At 46.7% G+C, this 15,573-nt stretch overlaps 1 protein-coding gene across 1 annotated transcript in view; it reads right to left on the bottom strand.

The window, feature by feature from the left end:
* The window catches only part of LOC144108514 (neprilysin-3-like), a 49,418-nt gene that overhangs the window by 21,840 nt on the left and 12,005 nt on the right, over positions 1–15,573 (bottom strand). The window contains exons 6-7 of the mRNA XM_077641729.1: positions 15,384–15,563; positions 9,727–9,898 (exon numbers count right to left, since the gene is read on the bottom strand). Coding sequence (XP_077497855.1) covers positions 9,727–9,898; positions 15,384–15,563 — 352 coding nt within the window. The remainder of the gene's footprint in view (positions 1–9,726; positions 9,899–15,383; positions 15,564–15,573) is intronic.

Below are 15,573 nucleotides of genomic sequence, written 5' to 3'. Positions count from 1 at the left end.
ACACTGAAGCCATCAAGCAAGTGTTAGCAATCGCGTCTCAAGGATTTGCAGAATGGCCGATGGCGTGTTAAAATCGAACACGAAGCAACACGAAGCATTATCACCCTTCAGCGTCACTTTGAAAAGCTTACATGTGGCAGAAAATTGGTTTTTATGGAAAGGAAATGGAGCAGCATCTGTCACACATCTCGGCGGACACTTGAACCGCGCCATAAGGGAAAGAATAAATGAGGTACTGAAAGAATAAAGGAAGAAAGAGGTGCCTACTGGAGGGCTCCGGAATAATTTCGAAAACCTGGGAGTATTTTTTAGAGGACCGATGAGAACTACCAAAATTTGTATGACGCTTAAACTTCGTCTTTAAGAGTGAGATGGGACAGGGAGTTGCAGCGTTGCCAAGGAGTGCACGGTACCCCATCCCCTTTTCGGCGCGACGCGTGGCCCGCTGAACAATTTAAGGCAGTGACGCCTGACTCACATATCTCGATGGACACTCGAACAGGGCCGGAAGAGAAGGAAAATGAATTGAAAATTGGTTTTAAGGAATGGAAATGACGCCTGTCTCGATATTCTCAGTAGACACCCGTACCGCGCCGTAAGGGAAGGAAAATTCCTTCTCTTACGGCGCAGTTCAAGTGTCCCCCGAGATGCGCAGTTTTTCGCTCACTGCCAACGCCGCCTACGCCGGCGACACGGGCTTTTCGGCGGCACGAACTCCTTAACGCTGTTGCGTTAAAGTATAGGCACTTGCCCCGGGTCCTGCGCAGTTTAGGCATGGCTATTATTAAGGTTATCTTTAAAAAAAATTCAGGGGGTATTTTGTTGACCTAAAGTGCGGTGAGGCGAAAGCCTTTAGGCGGTGTTGCTGCTTCTGTCGCTGATGTGTGGTTAAGATCTAAAGTACTTTTCGTTTTCCCGCATTCTGAAGCTCCATTGAAGCGAGCGCTAGGAGGGTGCTTGCGCGGCACCCAACTCTGTCGACAGCTGCGAGGCCTCTGGGGCGGGCACCGGTGGCGCCACCTCACGCATGTGCAGTGAACTATCAATGGCGCAACGTAGCCTCCGAGATTATCCGCGCGCGCTAGCGCCTGCGGTTGCTTTTGCAGACCATGGGTGAAAGAGCGTAACGGACGGACGGACGGACGCAGCATGAGTCATTAAAGGCTTTCGCCTCAAGAGAATCACTTCTATCAATTTAGGACGGTGTTTCCCTACTCACTGAGTGCGAAGCAAGTCTGCCGACAAAAATTATTTCTGAAGCCGCATGACATGAACTCACTGGGTCCTTTATTGAAGGCAGAATGGAAAAATCATGTAAAAAATTCGCCATCATTAAAAGATAGTTGACTCTCCTGACGAACAAAATTCTTTTTAGTATTCAAGAGTAGGGCGCACCGTATCCAAGTCTTGTCTGTACAGTGCGTTTGTACCCTACCTAGAATGCACCTTTAACGTTTTGCAGCATGAATGATGCGTGACTCTGCCTTCACCACGGACGTATGACCGGCTGAGCCCCATTTTAGTTAAACTGCGCCTGCACATGGAAGGGAAAAAGGCAATTTCGTGCACGCTTAAGGGATAATACTGGAAAATAAAATCGCGTTGTCCGCCATGGCGTTGTCCTAGGGACTCCATCCCACGTTGGAATTATGGGGCGAGATGGAATGTAGGGAAAAGGTAAATGGGTTTAAGGTAAACCATATTGTGACCGGATAGAACACAGGAGCAGCAAGATTTCTGACAACACCATTACGTTTCATTATACGCCTGGCTGCACTAACGCGATAAAAAGCGACTACATGACTCGTGCGCCATGGCGCTTAAAACATTTCGGAAAAGGTGAGTCCGTCCAAAGGCTCCGATTCATTATATCCATCACTTTGCGGCCATACAAAGGAATTCTGTTGCCTCTTGTTCTTGCATGATAACAGCAGCCACACTTCGCACATTATTTTCTTATTCTTCATTTTTCTCTCTCCATAACTCTCTCTCACCCAGGTTAGGCATCATAGCTGCAACGCATTTAAGCCAACTATGCGGAAAAAGGTTGCAAACCAGGCACAGAGAAGTAGCTGAAATAATGCGGGACAACGAGGCGTGCCATTAAATTAAGCCACATAAGAGTAAATTATAAAATGGCGCCTTGCGAGGGATGGTGGATGTAACGCTTTAGTGCAGCTTGGCATCGCATAACCGCCGCCATTTTTATTTATGTTGCTCGAGTGTCCTTATATTGAATAGGTCGCTAGCAGATTCAAGGTTACAAACTTTCCTCTTCAACAGCGAGAAGGAGGAGGAATACACTTTATTAGGCTTTTCTGTCGTCATTAGCCACCTTTCGCCCCATGTGGCCTCAATGAAGGGGAGACCTCGAGGATCCAATCTTCGATGTTGGCTTGAACTTGTTTGTCTTCACTGCATATAATCTTTTCCCAGAATTCGGCTGAGGGATATGTAAGGTCCTTTCTAGGAGGTGAATTTTCCTCGTGTTCTCAGACAATATCATCATCATCTGCGGTAAGTATTTTGACACAAATTTGGCAAATAGGATTAACCTCACCTTTCCTAATTAAGTCCAATCGATAAGGGCTCATAACACTTTTTGCCCGAGCTTTTCCAAGAGCCGTGGCTAGTGCCCTGGTAAGCTCTGGGCATGGGTGTGCGTAATGGCGTCTGCTTTCCCTATATATGCTTGTTCTGTTTGTATGTGGTGGGTGTCTCCGCCGGCGGCTCATTCTTGCAGACGGTCTGGTTGTCTAGCCCTCGGGCATATTCGTCCGCCTTCTCGTTTCCTGAGCTGCCGGCGTGGGCAAAATTTTGAGTAGGGACGTGGTGAGTTTACCCACTCTGTCCCTCTGATGGCCGGTGATTGCGTATTTTGAGTCACTAATCACTGTCTAGGTGCGGTGATCCTTAGTGACCGGTCCTATGGCTGCCTCCTCTGCCGCTTTGATGGAGGGGGCAAGAATTGTCCCTACTTTGATAATTTTGAAATGAGCCGTAACCACACAGACGGTGTACTTTCCAGGGCATTGCTTGGCCTCGTCCAGATACACTGCACAGAGGTCATCCGCATACTTTTTATCTATGGCCCCGGCCGGGCAATTCGTCTGTCATCATGTCGTCCCAGAAGCATGTTTTTGGCTAAAGGTTTGACCTTGCGCTTCAGGCGACTGCCTTCGGGAAGTGCTGTGAGCTCAGTTGCTGTTTCAACGGGCCGACGATCAAGCTCAATTAGGACGTATCGGCGTGCGTACGTTCTCGACAGGCGTTCTTTTCCGCGGTTCTTTGCCTCAATTAGCTCCTCCAGGGTATTATGCACCCCATATTCTAGTAGCTTGCTGTTGCTGGCAAACCTGGGTATACCAAGTGCCGCCCTGTAAGCTCCACGAATGACGCTATCAATACCTCTCTGTCCTTTTGACGAATAAGATAATACGGAAATGAGTATGTGGTTTTCCTTAAGAGTAGTGCTTGTGTTAGCCTAGAGAGGTCAGGTTTCTTCATGCCCCCGTGCCTCGTAGCGATTCCCTTAATCAGCCCGCCAATCTGTTTAGGTGTTGGTTTCAGCTGCTAAATAGCCTCTGTATTCTGTGTATTGCTTTAAACCAGAAAGCCAAGGACCCCGATAGTCTTGACCTTGGGTGTTGCCGTTGAGAGTGAGGTTTTTAGTGTCGGCCGATCCGTCCATTCTTGGCTCCCTGTATTTGTTCCGAGTGATGAGTAGCTCAGATTGGCTCGGTGAGCACGTTAGACCTTTAGTTTGGACGTGTGCTTGGACTGTGCCGACTGCCTCCTGCAAGGCACCTCGTGTGTGGCCGTCCGAACCTTGGTGCGTTTAGATGGTGATGTCATTCGCATAGATCGAGTGCTTGATGCCAGATATATCACTTAATTTGGCGGGTAGGTCTTTCATAGCCACATTAAGCAGGAAAGAGGACAAAACCAGCCCTTGCGGGGTGCCTCTCGTTCCAAGAGTAACTTTTTCGGTTTTTAAGCTGTCCACTTGCAGAGTGGCTCTCCTGTCGCATAGAAAGCTTTTCCTATAGTACGTACGCGCTCCGACGTTCATTTGGGCTAAACCCTCCAAAATGGCTGCGCACGCTACATTGTCTAAGGCTTTGCTGACAGCTAACCCAAGTATGGTGCGCGTTGCTGTTACTGAGCCTGATTTGAGAACATCATTTTGGATCCATCTCATGATGTCTTGGGTGGATAGGCCTCGTCTAATGCCTATGTGTGAAAGATTTCATCCTGCTTTACGTAGGTGTTCGGTCTGCCTAATATCACGTGGTCCATGGCTTTACCTAGGCACGACGTGAGCGAAGAGGGTTTATGGTTGCTAATGCCCAATTTTTTGCCTGGTTTGATATTGATAATTACTTTCGCTCGTTTTCACCATGGGGTATTTCACCTTTCTCTCATACATTATTGACGAATTTTGTGATCACTGTAATCTTATGGTCATCGTAGGCTGTGTTTCTGAGGGCCCGGTTGGTAATGCCATCGTCACCGGCTGCGGCGGTACTCTTGTGTCTATTCAGAACCGCCCTGACCTGTGCTTCCGTGATATCTCTATTCAGATAGTCGTTTTTTGTCGCTAGATATGCATCTCTGAGACAGGGGTCCCCGGTGGTGCTGATATATTTTTTTGTTAAAGCCCTTAGGAGCTCGTCGTCGTCACCCGGGATCATTTGTAACCCTCTGTAGATTATTCTTTGTTGTCGATCTAGTCGCCCCTTGGTAAAGCAGATTGTTTTTCCTTGCTATGCAGTACATCCGGCCAATTTAACTTCTAGGTTCGTCTCCTGTAGTGCAACAATGTTCGGTTTAGTGTGTATATTCTGTATTGCGAACTGCGGGATCTTTCGCTTGGTACGAAAGCCTCGATCATTCCATTGGCATACTACGAGAGCGCTAGCCATCGTTTTCCTTGTAGAGTTCGAGACGCACTGAAGTGGTCACTGTTGACTTAAGGGTGTTCTTTTTGTTGCCCTGGACCGTGGTTTGTTCTGAGGGCGACGTAATGTTACTGTCCTTAATCTGAAGATGCCCCACGATTCTTAGGGCAGCGGTGATCTGGTTTTGTTGCGTCCCTCCTTTATTCATTGTGGTCGACAGGCTGGTAGTCATGTTGTTAGCGATTACAGCTTTTGCTATCACCCCTGTCTCCCTGCACACCTTTTCTCGTTCTTTGCGCCGTCCTTCCTGTCCCGTTTTCAGCGATTCCGGGCGCTATTCACGGTCTGCGTTTTGAGACCTAGGTGCGATGGGATCTACTGCTTTTCTCTTGGCGATTCCTGGCTTGTCAGTTTTCATGTTTTATGTCTCGTTAACCTTTGGTGCACAGTCCACAACTTGTTCTATGATCTCTGTGTTTTTTACTTCTGGTGCACAAGCCACGACAATATAGATGTCTTTTTTGGGTGGTCCTTTATGTCGGTCATTTTGTTCCCCTGGTGGCGGAGTTGGCCCTTCCATTCCTCCTAGCGCTTCTGCCTCTTAGAGGGGGAAGCTCGCCTCATTGTCCGCACTGAGTCCCGGGCTTTTGCTTATTCCTCTGGAGAGTAGCGATCCCGTGCTGTTGTGATGTTTGGGTAGCGGCAATTTTTCGGCGGGCTGCTCGTCGTCTTCGTTGCCTGATTTGTTAGGCTTTTTTAGATGAATCGATATTTGCAGGTGATATTTGCAGGTGATGAATCGATATTCCCTGACAAACTATGCATACTGGTTGCCAGGCGGGTGGCGTCCCGTCATGGGGAGGCGCGTGCGATTCTCCGCACCTTCTGCATTTAGGCTTCCGTGGGAGTGGGCACACGTCCGATCGATGCCCGCGTTTGCGGCACTTGACGCAAGCTTCAGGGCGCACTTTGAAACGGAAGTCGACCACGCATCTCATGTATCTAGGAAGCGTCTCCAGCTAGGGTAAACAAGATGCGGTTGGTTTTTAAAATCCACCTCGAGTTCACGACGGGAAGGTCCGAGTTTCTTGCTTTGATGTCATTTATTGTGTAGCTGTCATATTCTTTTCCGAGGGCTTAATAGACAACTCCACTGAATGAGTCGTCCAGCGAAGGCACGTACGCTGCTTTTGGAACACTCTGGCCCACGAGTTCAGTTTCCTTCGTCTTGCAATAGGTTGCGGCTCCTGCACCATCTGGAGTGCTGACGGTAGGCGTGTTGTTAATGGCGTGTATCCGAAGCTGGTCATCTTTGAAGGCATTCGCCTCTCAGGCGTCGCTTGCAGCAAGCAGGGCAGCCATGAGTTTACTGAACGGTATGTCACTGAGCTTTACTGCTCCTTGAGAGGTCGGAGAACTATCTTATAGTCCTCACTCGGTAATCTTGGGATGGGACGCTTTTCCAAGGCCGGTGGTGGACGCCCGCGTTGTGGCGTTTGGCTATTGCTGTCCTCATTGGGTGGCGAGGAGCCTGTCTTTTGTGGCCGAATGGCCCTATTTCTTCTGCATGTCAAACGTACGTCAGGTCCCATTGTTGAACTTTTCTTGAGTCATCTCTTCTCCTCCTACTTCGTACGCCACTCTAGCCGGAGGGCACCGTAGCGGCCTCGACCTGGCTGCCCAGGCCGCAGCGTCCGGCATCCCGAGTAGGCCTAGCTCGTTGTGATGAGCTGTCGCCCACGAGGTGGGCCAAAAAGGCTAAGAAGGATAGAAATGGCTTGACTTTGGCTTGAACTTCTGTCGGTTCTGTAGCCAGGGTCTTCATGGAGGTTATCGGCAGGTTTGAAGGTAGTTCGTCCCGAAGATACGGTGATTTTGCCGAGAAAACTCGGAGCTCGCACAGGACGCGTCCGCACTCCTCCAAGGCCCCTAGGCTTTGCCTCTCAACAGCGAGGAGCGCCAAAGGCTGCCTTGTCTAATTTACTTTCTGATATACATAAAAACTTTAATTTTTGGGAACATCACACCATTGCAGCGAAATTAGAGGCATAAGCAGTCGAGGCCGAAGCCACAAAACATTTTAATGTAGCGACGCGTATTTTGGCAGCACCTCGCATTATCCGCGTAAGCTTCCGGATACTGAGCTATACTCATTGGACCATGTCTTCTAGGCTGTGTTCAACACAATGCAGCTTTTACATTTTCATCTAAAATAAAGAATTCGTTGCTAGAAAGCACAATTGAAAGTTTCCATGCCTAAATTATGTGAAAATGCTGCTTTCTAAAAAAAACTGCGCGAGCCTGAAGGGTACAATGTGATAATACTAGATTCAACATTCGTCAAAGATTCTATTAGAAGTTTTGTGCGTTTGCGTCAATTTATTTGCAATTTTCGATCTAGGTTGCTGTGTAGAAAAAAGGTTGTTCACAACCTGGTAGGCAGGTTGTGGTGGCGTCACAAAGTCGCGAGGCCTCAATCTGTCAATTATTAATTTCATTGCCACGTGCACTGCGGGCAGGTTGCTAACAATCCGGTGGCCAGGCTTCCACCTTCCGCGGTGGACACGTTGCGATGGTGTCACGAGGTGATGTAACCTGTCTCGATTAATCAGGAAGGCCCGTCAGGGCATGTTGTGAAGACGTCAAAAGGTCGCTTGGCCTCTTTTCACCAATAAGCGGAAATATTCTCGGACATGCGCGGGATTTTGGTGGGCCACGACTCTAGTATTATCCAATTATTATTTTGATGCTGCTGAGATGAGCCAGTTGTATGGAATAGGGTGTCCACCGCACGGGCTTAGTAGCGGTTAGAGTGCGCTCGGTAGCTAGATGGCTGCGGAACGGACACACCTGTTCTTTTTTGTCTTGCCTCTCAATTCTTCCAAACTTGATATAGTGGTGGCGGCCCTTTTGGAGTAGTACCGGGCTCGAATCCGTACGTGGCGGCCGTATTTCGATGGAGGGGAAACACAAAAGGCGCCCGTGTGCTGTGCGATGTCAGTGCACGTTAAAGATACCCAGGGAATCGAAATTATCCCGGAGCCCTTCACTACGCCACCTCTTCCTCCTTTGATTTTTCGCTCCCTCCTTTATCCCTTCCCTCACTGCGCGGTTAAGCCACTGAGATCTAAGATTTTTACTACGCCATATCCTTCCTTCACTGCCTGGTTTGGTTGTGCACCGAGAAGTAAGGCAGCTATTGCGGCCTATAAATTTCCTCTCGCTGTGATTAGAGCGCTTCGAAAGGCCTCTCGGACGCTCTGTGCGCGCCTGTAGGGGTTACAAGTGGCAATTAGCCGTGCGCTACTGCGATACGTCTTATAGTACGTGGTCAACCGAATTTTACCTTTGGAGGAAAAGCGGCTGAAGGGTGAATAATAAGGTCCAGAAATATAAAAAAGTACAGGCGTTTCACTTGCTCTCGTTAGATTCGCTACTTACGAAGCATAAGTGGCAATCGCAGTGAAACGTTTCGTTTTTGTTTTTGCGTTGAATCTCCCTCACTGCATATCTCCATGAGTGGACTTGAGCAGAGCGAACACCTACCGAATTTTGGGGGACTTTATTACGAAGAACGACAAGAGAGGCGGCGGGAAGCAAACACACAAAGCGTTTATCCTGGCAGGCAGCGGTAACCGGCGAACGCCTGCGATGGCAGCGCCACGATAGCGGATAGCAGCCGCTGCTGCTACCGGCACGAGCGACTGGTAACTTTTCTGGGTGTCTTTGGTTGTCGCTGCGGAGAAATGCATTGCCGCCGGTTGCCCACAGAAGCTCCGTAGGGAATTGAGGCTATCCTCTCCTTCTGCTCCATAAAATTCTCATCATTTTCCTATTTTTCTTTTCCTTACTATTCTGCCTATGCGGTTTTGTTTGTGGCGCATGCTTTTGTGTGGCTTTAATGCTTCCGGGGGAGCTAAGACTTCGACTGTCAGAAATCGAAGCTCTTCATAGGAGACGCAGAGGAGCTAAAAATCAGGCGGGCATACCTAGGGTGTTTTCTTCTAACGTTCACAAAATTTTATTTTTTTAAGAACTGGAGGGCAGTTTAGGGCAGTCTGTGGAGGCGGATTGTGAAGCAAGACGGACATCACGTACGTGATAGAGGTCCTTTATTATACGATTAATTCACTGAAATAACTAATCAACTTTCATAGTTCACACTACAGGGGCCAAGTTTATATTGAGAAATTGACGGTCGCTAGCATCGAAGCTGAGCCCAGTTTTTCAATTTTCTTAATCGGCAAAGTGGTTCGAAGTGTAGAACGTGAAAAATACGCGTTTGAAAGTCGTGCAGCTGGCTTTCCCTCAATGCATATTATTAAACGGTGTCGCCACAGTCATCGTCCAAATAATGTTACTGATTCTACGTCGTAAAATGCACAATTGAATCCTCCATTTTTTGTGTTAAAACTGCCAGCCTCACCATTCTATAAATTTGCAACGCGGGAAAACAATCTCCGTATTTTTTGCTCTCAATATTACGAGCCACATTGCCGATTAAAAGGATTTAAGAAACTAACCTTCCACGAAGACGACATTCAGTTTCATAATTTAATATTCAACCCTGAAACCAAAATCACAGACGGCGTCGACGCATTTCCGAAAATTACAAAAACCCTGTAAACTTTAAAAGAAATCATCCGGCTGCGCGTTGAAAATCGTTGTTTCCCACATTTTTCATTCGCTCTTTCAGTGCTTTTAAATGCCCGGATGTTTCCTCCGCCCACACGATACCCTATTTTCGGTAAGGAGACGAAAGCTCACAGGTACGACAAAATGGGAGGCGCTTCCATTAGTGAACAAAACACAGAAATGCGCTTACATGCTTCGTCGTATCCGTATGTAGCATTTGAGAGTTCTTTGTGTTTCTGGTTCTCAGGATCGTATCCGGGGTAGTAGAGAAGCTGGTCGGAGATGTAACCGCGGACTCTCACGGGTGATCTCAACTTTTCGCGTTTCTTCTCCCAAGCCGTTCGGGAGTCGCATATCTTGAACTGTCCACACGGTGAGTATAAGAAAAAATTATGAGATCGCTGCGGCAACCGCATTGGGGGAATGCGTAAGCATTGACGCCTACTCGGCCCTCTTTCCCCTATTTTCCTAAATGAATCAAATTCCATCATTGCCCATTTTGAGTTTTCAAACTTGGCGCCTCGCTTCGTTTCCAAAGTTGACGTCACGCGTCACTCCGTCCACACTTCCGGTTTTTCAAGTTTGACGCCATGCTTTAGCTCCACCCACTTCCGGTGTTTCCAAATGTTGCAACACTTTTGCTCCGGCCGCGCCCACTTTTGGACATTTTTGGCTCTATCTAATCACCCCTACGTGCACCTTATGATTTCTCAGCGAGATATTTTGATGCTTCCTCTAATGCAACCATTCTTTTTCTTATAACTCCGTTCGTTCGAACGTTATTGTGATGGCAAGCTCGTGATGGCACGAAACCGCAAACATAGTCATACAATGTTTACTCATTAATAAAGGGTCTACTGTGACGCGATCTTGTTGTATAACCCTGTGTACAGATCTGACTCAATAGGGAACATATATTTGTTGCCTATTTCTCGCCCTCAGACTCGCTTAAAACACCTGTACTTTTACGATATTTTAGTCGGTATTACAGTATTTTCACAGTAGATTCAGATCTGTGGGTAGTCTTTTCCAAAAGTCAGCAGTGTGCATGGTTTGCTTCTTTCAAATATAGTGGAGCCTCCATAGCTTCTCTAAAAACCAAGAGTTATTGGAAGGCGAGAAAACGGTTCTCCTTACCTCGCAGTGGTTTATAGCTTGCTGGTTGCGATAAGTGTTCCGCTATACAACTCAGAAGCAAGCCAGGCAGCCTGGTTACTTTTTGGCAAAGTCTGTACAAAAGGAAGACTCAACACCTTTCTAGGCATCTTAAAGCCCCCGTATTTACAACGCCGCAGAGAAAATGGCGTTGTCTACCGGGATACATTCCCGAATTAAGAGCACCTGCGCACAGCCTACACCCTGTATAGAAATGACTAAAGAGAGAGCAAACTAACGCATACTCTTTTATAAAAGTGTGTGCGCTAGAGGACAGTTCTCCTTTTACACTTATGTAGGCGGATTATTGTTTATTGTGTACAATTTTTCAGCAGCCTATGTGAACCCAGCAATGAGATCGGGGGTACCATCGCACCTGCGGAGGTAAGTTATGCAGAAATAAATTCTAGACAAGTTACCATTTCGCATACACAAAGGTGAAGTTGCATCGCTACAAAGAAAAGCGTTACAGTTTCCTTGGAAGCTTCTCCGTTGAAAATTTTGGCTGAACCTGCTGGTGATGTTGCTTACCCGGGACCACCACCTGTTTGAGGCAGCAACTGTTCCAAGCATACCCAACAATTCTGGACAAAAACATTTTTTTAGTGGAAAGCCGTTTATCAACGCAATTTTTGCATAGAATGTAACATTCTACTGCAATAATCAATATATCCGCAGATCACCCGACGGCAGTCGTATTTTTTTCCATTAACGTTGTTGCTATCGTAAAAAGCTTGCTCTGTTGGTTTTCTATGAGAGTCTTAAATGTTCGATAAGATCGACGGAATAACATTAAAAGAAATATTGTGCTGTAAATAAGAAGAATGGGCCACTGTCTTCATTATTTCCGTCACAGTATCCTACAATTTTTCAGTTTTCTAAATTTTTGACCGAGAATTTTGGAAATGTAAGTTCACCAGGAAAGCAAGCAGATAGCAGGGTGGGAGCGATTTTTCCCTCAGTCGTTAATCAAGCAAGTTGCTGCGAGGACTTTCTCTTAATTTTTGAGGTAAGTTAGCATTTTCCGCTCTTTTGAGAGCTCTGCTTCCTTTGTGAATCCTTTTTTGAACGTCTCCTACAAAATACACAACATGTGGTTATTGGGAAACATCTTGAGTTTGTTTCGGAAATAATGGTGTCGTTATCATAGAAAATGAAACACAGTTCTAACACACAGGACGCACAACAAAAGAATCACTCAAAATGAACAAGGCCAACAGTGACTGAAACCGAAGAAAATGCTAGGGAATTTTTCATTTTTTTATTTTATTTTTAATTGCTGCTGTTGATTAATGGGAAATTAGTAGTGTAACCGTTTTTGCTCGAAAAATAGAAAAAAGACAGAGAACGACCATAAGACATCGATGGGACCCAAATTTACGACCTCCGCATGTCGCTTGTGGCACTCTGCAACTGAGCAACGACGACCACTGTACAATTCTCTTACTTTCGAGAGTATTTACGTTGGATCTAACCTAACCTTTAGTATGCTTGCCAGCGCCACTTTTGACCCAGCGGTGGACGTAGGTACGTCCTGTTATTGCGTAAGTGCCGAAAGGGACGTCATCGAACAATGAGAAAGAAAGCTGAGCGAGAATCTTCTTGTTCTTCCTATTGCATCAAGACTGCCGGAAGCGAGGCCCTCGTTAACCTATCAAGCTCACAAGTAAAGGGAATTGGGATGCTCGTGACGATGAACATATGAAGAAAGCCACGAGTCGCTGAAACCGAAAATATCACAGGGGATGTTTCTACTGTTCTTAATATTCGTACATATGTTCAATGGGAAACATACTGTGACTATTTTTTCACATCTCACTCTAATAAATTATAATCATTGGGAATGAAGATTTCAGTACATATAATGAAGTTCAGAATGCTTTAAATCTTATAGCATCATCATCATCATAAGCCTGATTGCGCCCACTACAGGTATAAGACCTATCCCATATCTCTCCAATTAGCCCTGTCACATTGGTTTAGTCATATACAGCCTTTGTACGTAAACTTCCGCGACTTATTTATTTTCTTCTCTAAATGATTTGAAACGCTAGTGCATATGTGTAGTACCATATTTTCGGGCTAACCTAACTTATTTATGTTAATCGCTGTAGCAGCCGCTAGATGGCACTACACGTAGAAGAATACGTTGTCACAACTCGTCTGAGCATTCTACTTAGAGTGAATGTGGAGAAATGGACGTCCACCTCGAACAGCGTGTCAGCATACAATCCCGTGTGAAGCTTCGCAAGACAGCAGCACAGACGTATGAGTTCCTTCGTGACGCTTACGGCAATGAGACGTTATCGCGGGAGCGTGTTTTCGAGCGGCACAAGAGGTTCGTTTCGGGGAGAACGTCTGTGGAAGACGGCACAAGGCAAAGGCGCCCTTCAACCTCACGGAATGAAAACGACATGGCTCGGATCAGAGAAATCGTAGAGCCAGAACGTACCATTACCTTCCACATGCTGTCACATGCTTTCGGCAATAGTAAGACAACATGACACAAAATTGGGCGTCAAAACTTGGCGAAAAAAAAGCTGAATGCCAGACTTGTGACGCACCCTCACACAGGACAAGAAAGACACGCGGTCATCAGTGAGCGCTGATATCCTCTCCAAGGGAGAGAAGGATGCTGCATTGTGTTTTCAATACGATGCTCAAACAAAGAGTCAGAGCGCAGATTGGCGGTCCACAAGCTCTCCGGCGTCGAGAAAGGTGTGGCGACAGAAGACCGAAACAAAGACGATGCTGAGAGTTTTTTTTGATGCCAGAGGTATCATACACCACGAGTTCGTCCCACAAGGGCAGACGGTGAATCAGGAGTTTTATATCTGCATGCTCCAACACATGCGTGACGCACTGCGACGCCATCGCCCTGACTTATGGGTATCTGGACAATGGAGCCTTCCTCACGATAACGGAAGGCCCCACACGCTCTCAGCATGACAAAATGTCTCGCCAAGCACAGCATTAATGTACTTTCCCATCCGCCATCCCTACCTGACCTCTCCCCATGCGACGTTTTCTTGTTTCCTTGAGTGAAGAGAGCCCTAAAATGTGGCTGGATGGGGAGCGTCGAGGCCATTCAAGACGCCACGGCAAAGTAGCTGACAGGCCTGCTAAAAGAAGCGTTTCCAAACTGTTTCCAAGACCTGAAGAAGCGTTGGACGCTGTGTATAGACTGGAAGGGAGACAATTTCGAAGGGGTGCTGCACAAATGGTTTCAATGTTAGACGCATTTTTTGATTGCCTCAGTCTTGGAACTTTACGAACAAAGGTTGTAGGAGGTTGTGGGCAAGTTCTAGACAAGGGGGTTCAAATCCTGTTCTGATTAAGGAGTGTGTTGTCGGTTCTAGTGACAGAGATCAGGCGCCACTCCATGCCAAGTTGTGCAATTCCATCGATACGCGGAGTTTGTTTCTAAATGCGGTGAATAATTTCGCGGCACCGGGATTCGAGCCCCAGTCCCCTTGCAGCGAGGCAGATGTTTTAACCTCTACGCCATCACTGCATCCCTATAGCTTAAGTCTAAGTAGGCAATAACGCCCTACTGTTCAAGTTTGATTACGCTTCAGTACGGTAGTCGAATTGATTATTGATCGCAAAAACAGAACGCTGAAGTGGCTTGCAAGACTGCGCTGGCAGTAAACGAAGTGAATGTCTCCCACTCATGGGCACAAGCCAGATGAGCGCGTACTAGTCGCCTTCATTGCCGGTTGCGGTGCGGGACACCCGTTTCGCATATAAGAAATCAGTTGGCGTACTTTTCCGGACGCCAACCTCACTACAGCAGGTTTTGAGCCCAAGCCCTTTAAAATGCGTCAGTGCAAAACTGCCCACTGTCAAAGCGCAGCCCATGAAACGTGAAGTGCAGTGGGCGTAATACCAATAATTAGACCGTAGGTAATTATTTCTAAACCCGTGCGGCATACCGACATTTTTCTCGAAAACTGCTTTGCTCTCAATGGCCCTGTCACGATGAAAACCACCCTTCGTCAGTGCGGTAACCACAGCGCTCCTTTATAGACGCTACAATAAAAAAGTCCTTGATGCCTTTGAAGGAGGTGAAAAAAGTGTACCGATATGTTTTTATCTGCTAATCAAGCACAATTGTTAAATATGTCTTAGCGTAAACAAGAGTTTCTTGATGTTCTCGAAGGCTGCCTGTATCGAACGGAAATAATTAACGCAATACTATTATAAACGTCATCTGAAATAACAAAGGGCCGTCGATGACATAATTTAAAGGCTGAAAATAACAACTATACGTTTCGATGTACCTTCGTTGCGTCCGTGTCACTACATCAACACAGACACAAAATTACATGCAGAGGCACCGACTGATTTTAAGGCTATCGCAGTGCCTTTTTTTGTTTAACCATTCGCACTGTAATCGAATGCGTGATGATAGGGAAGTCTTCATTCCTATCAGAATCTCAGTGAGCGTTTTGAACCAAAGCAGTGCTTTTGAATTAAAATAACACTGCAAAAAATTTTGTGAACCCCTAAACTTTCCTTGCTGGACTATATATCCCTCGCAAAGCACTCTAACTGGAGAATACAAGATGAATTTCTTGTGTGTGATAACGCAGGCCGACCAAATCTCGTGTCGTTTCTATGCGGAGGTCAGGTGCGATGTTTCACGGCGCCATTCACAGGACGGATTAAAAAATATGACGATGCTCTCACCTGCATGGCTCGTTTTCCTTCGACGAAATATTCATCGAATAACTTGAATTCAAACATGACCGGGAAGCCAACATCGAGCGACAGACGCGCCACCGCGTTCACGGAGTCTACAGTACGTGAACCGGCCAAGTTGAGCAGATCCAGGTTCAGGCGCACCATCAATGCCTTCAGCTGTTCACGCTGGAAACAT

Source organism: Amblyomma americanum, chromosome 10, assembly GCF_052857255.1.
Source record: "Amblyomma americanum isolate KBUSLIRL-KWMA chromosome 10, ASM5285725v1, whole genome shotgun sequence".
Lineage (NCBI taxonomy): Eukaryota > Metazoa > Arthropoda > Arachnida > Ixodida > Ixodidae > Amblyomma > Amblyomma americanum.
The sequence above is the reverse complement of the archived record's forward strand: the minus strand, read 5'-3'. Positions and strand labels throughout refer to the sequence as shown.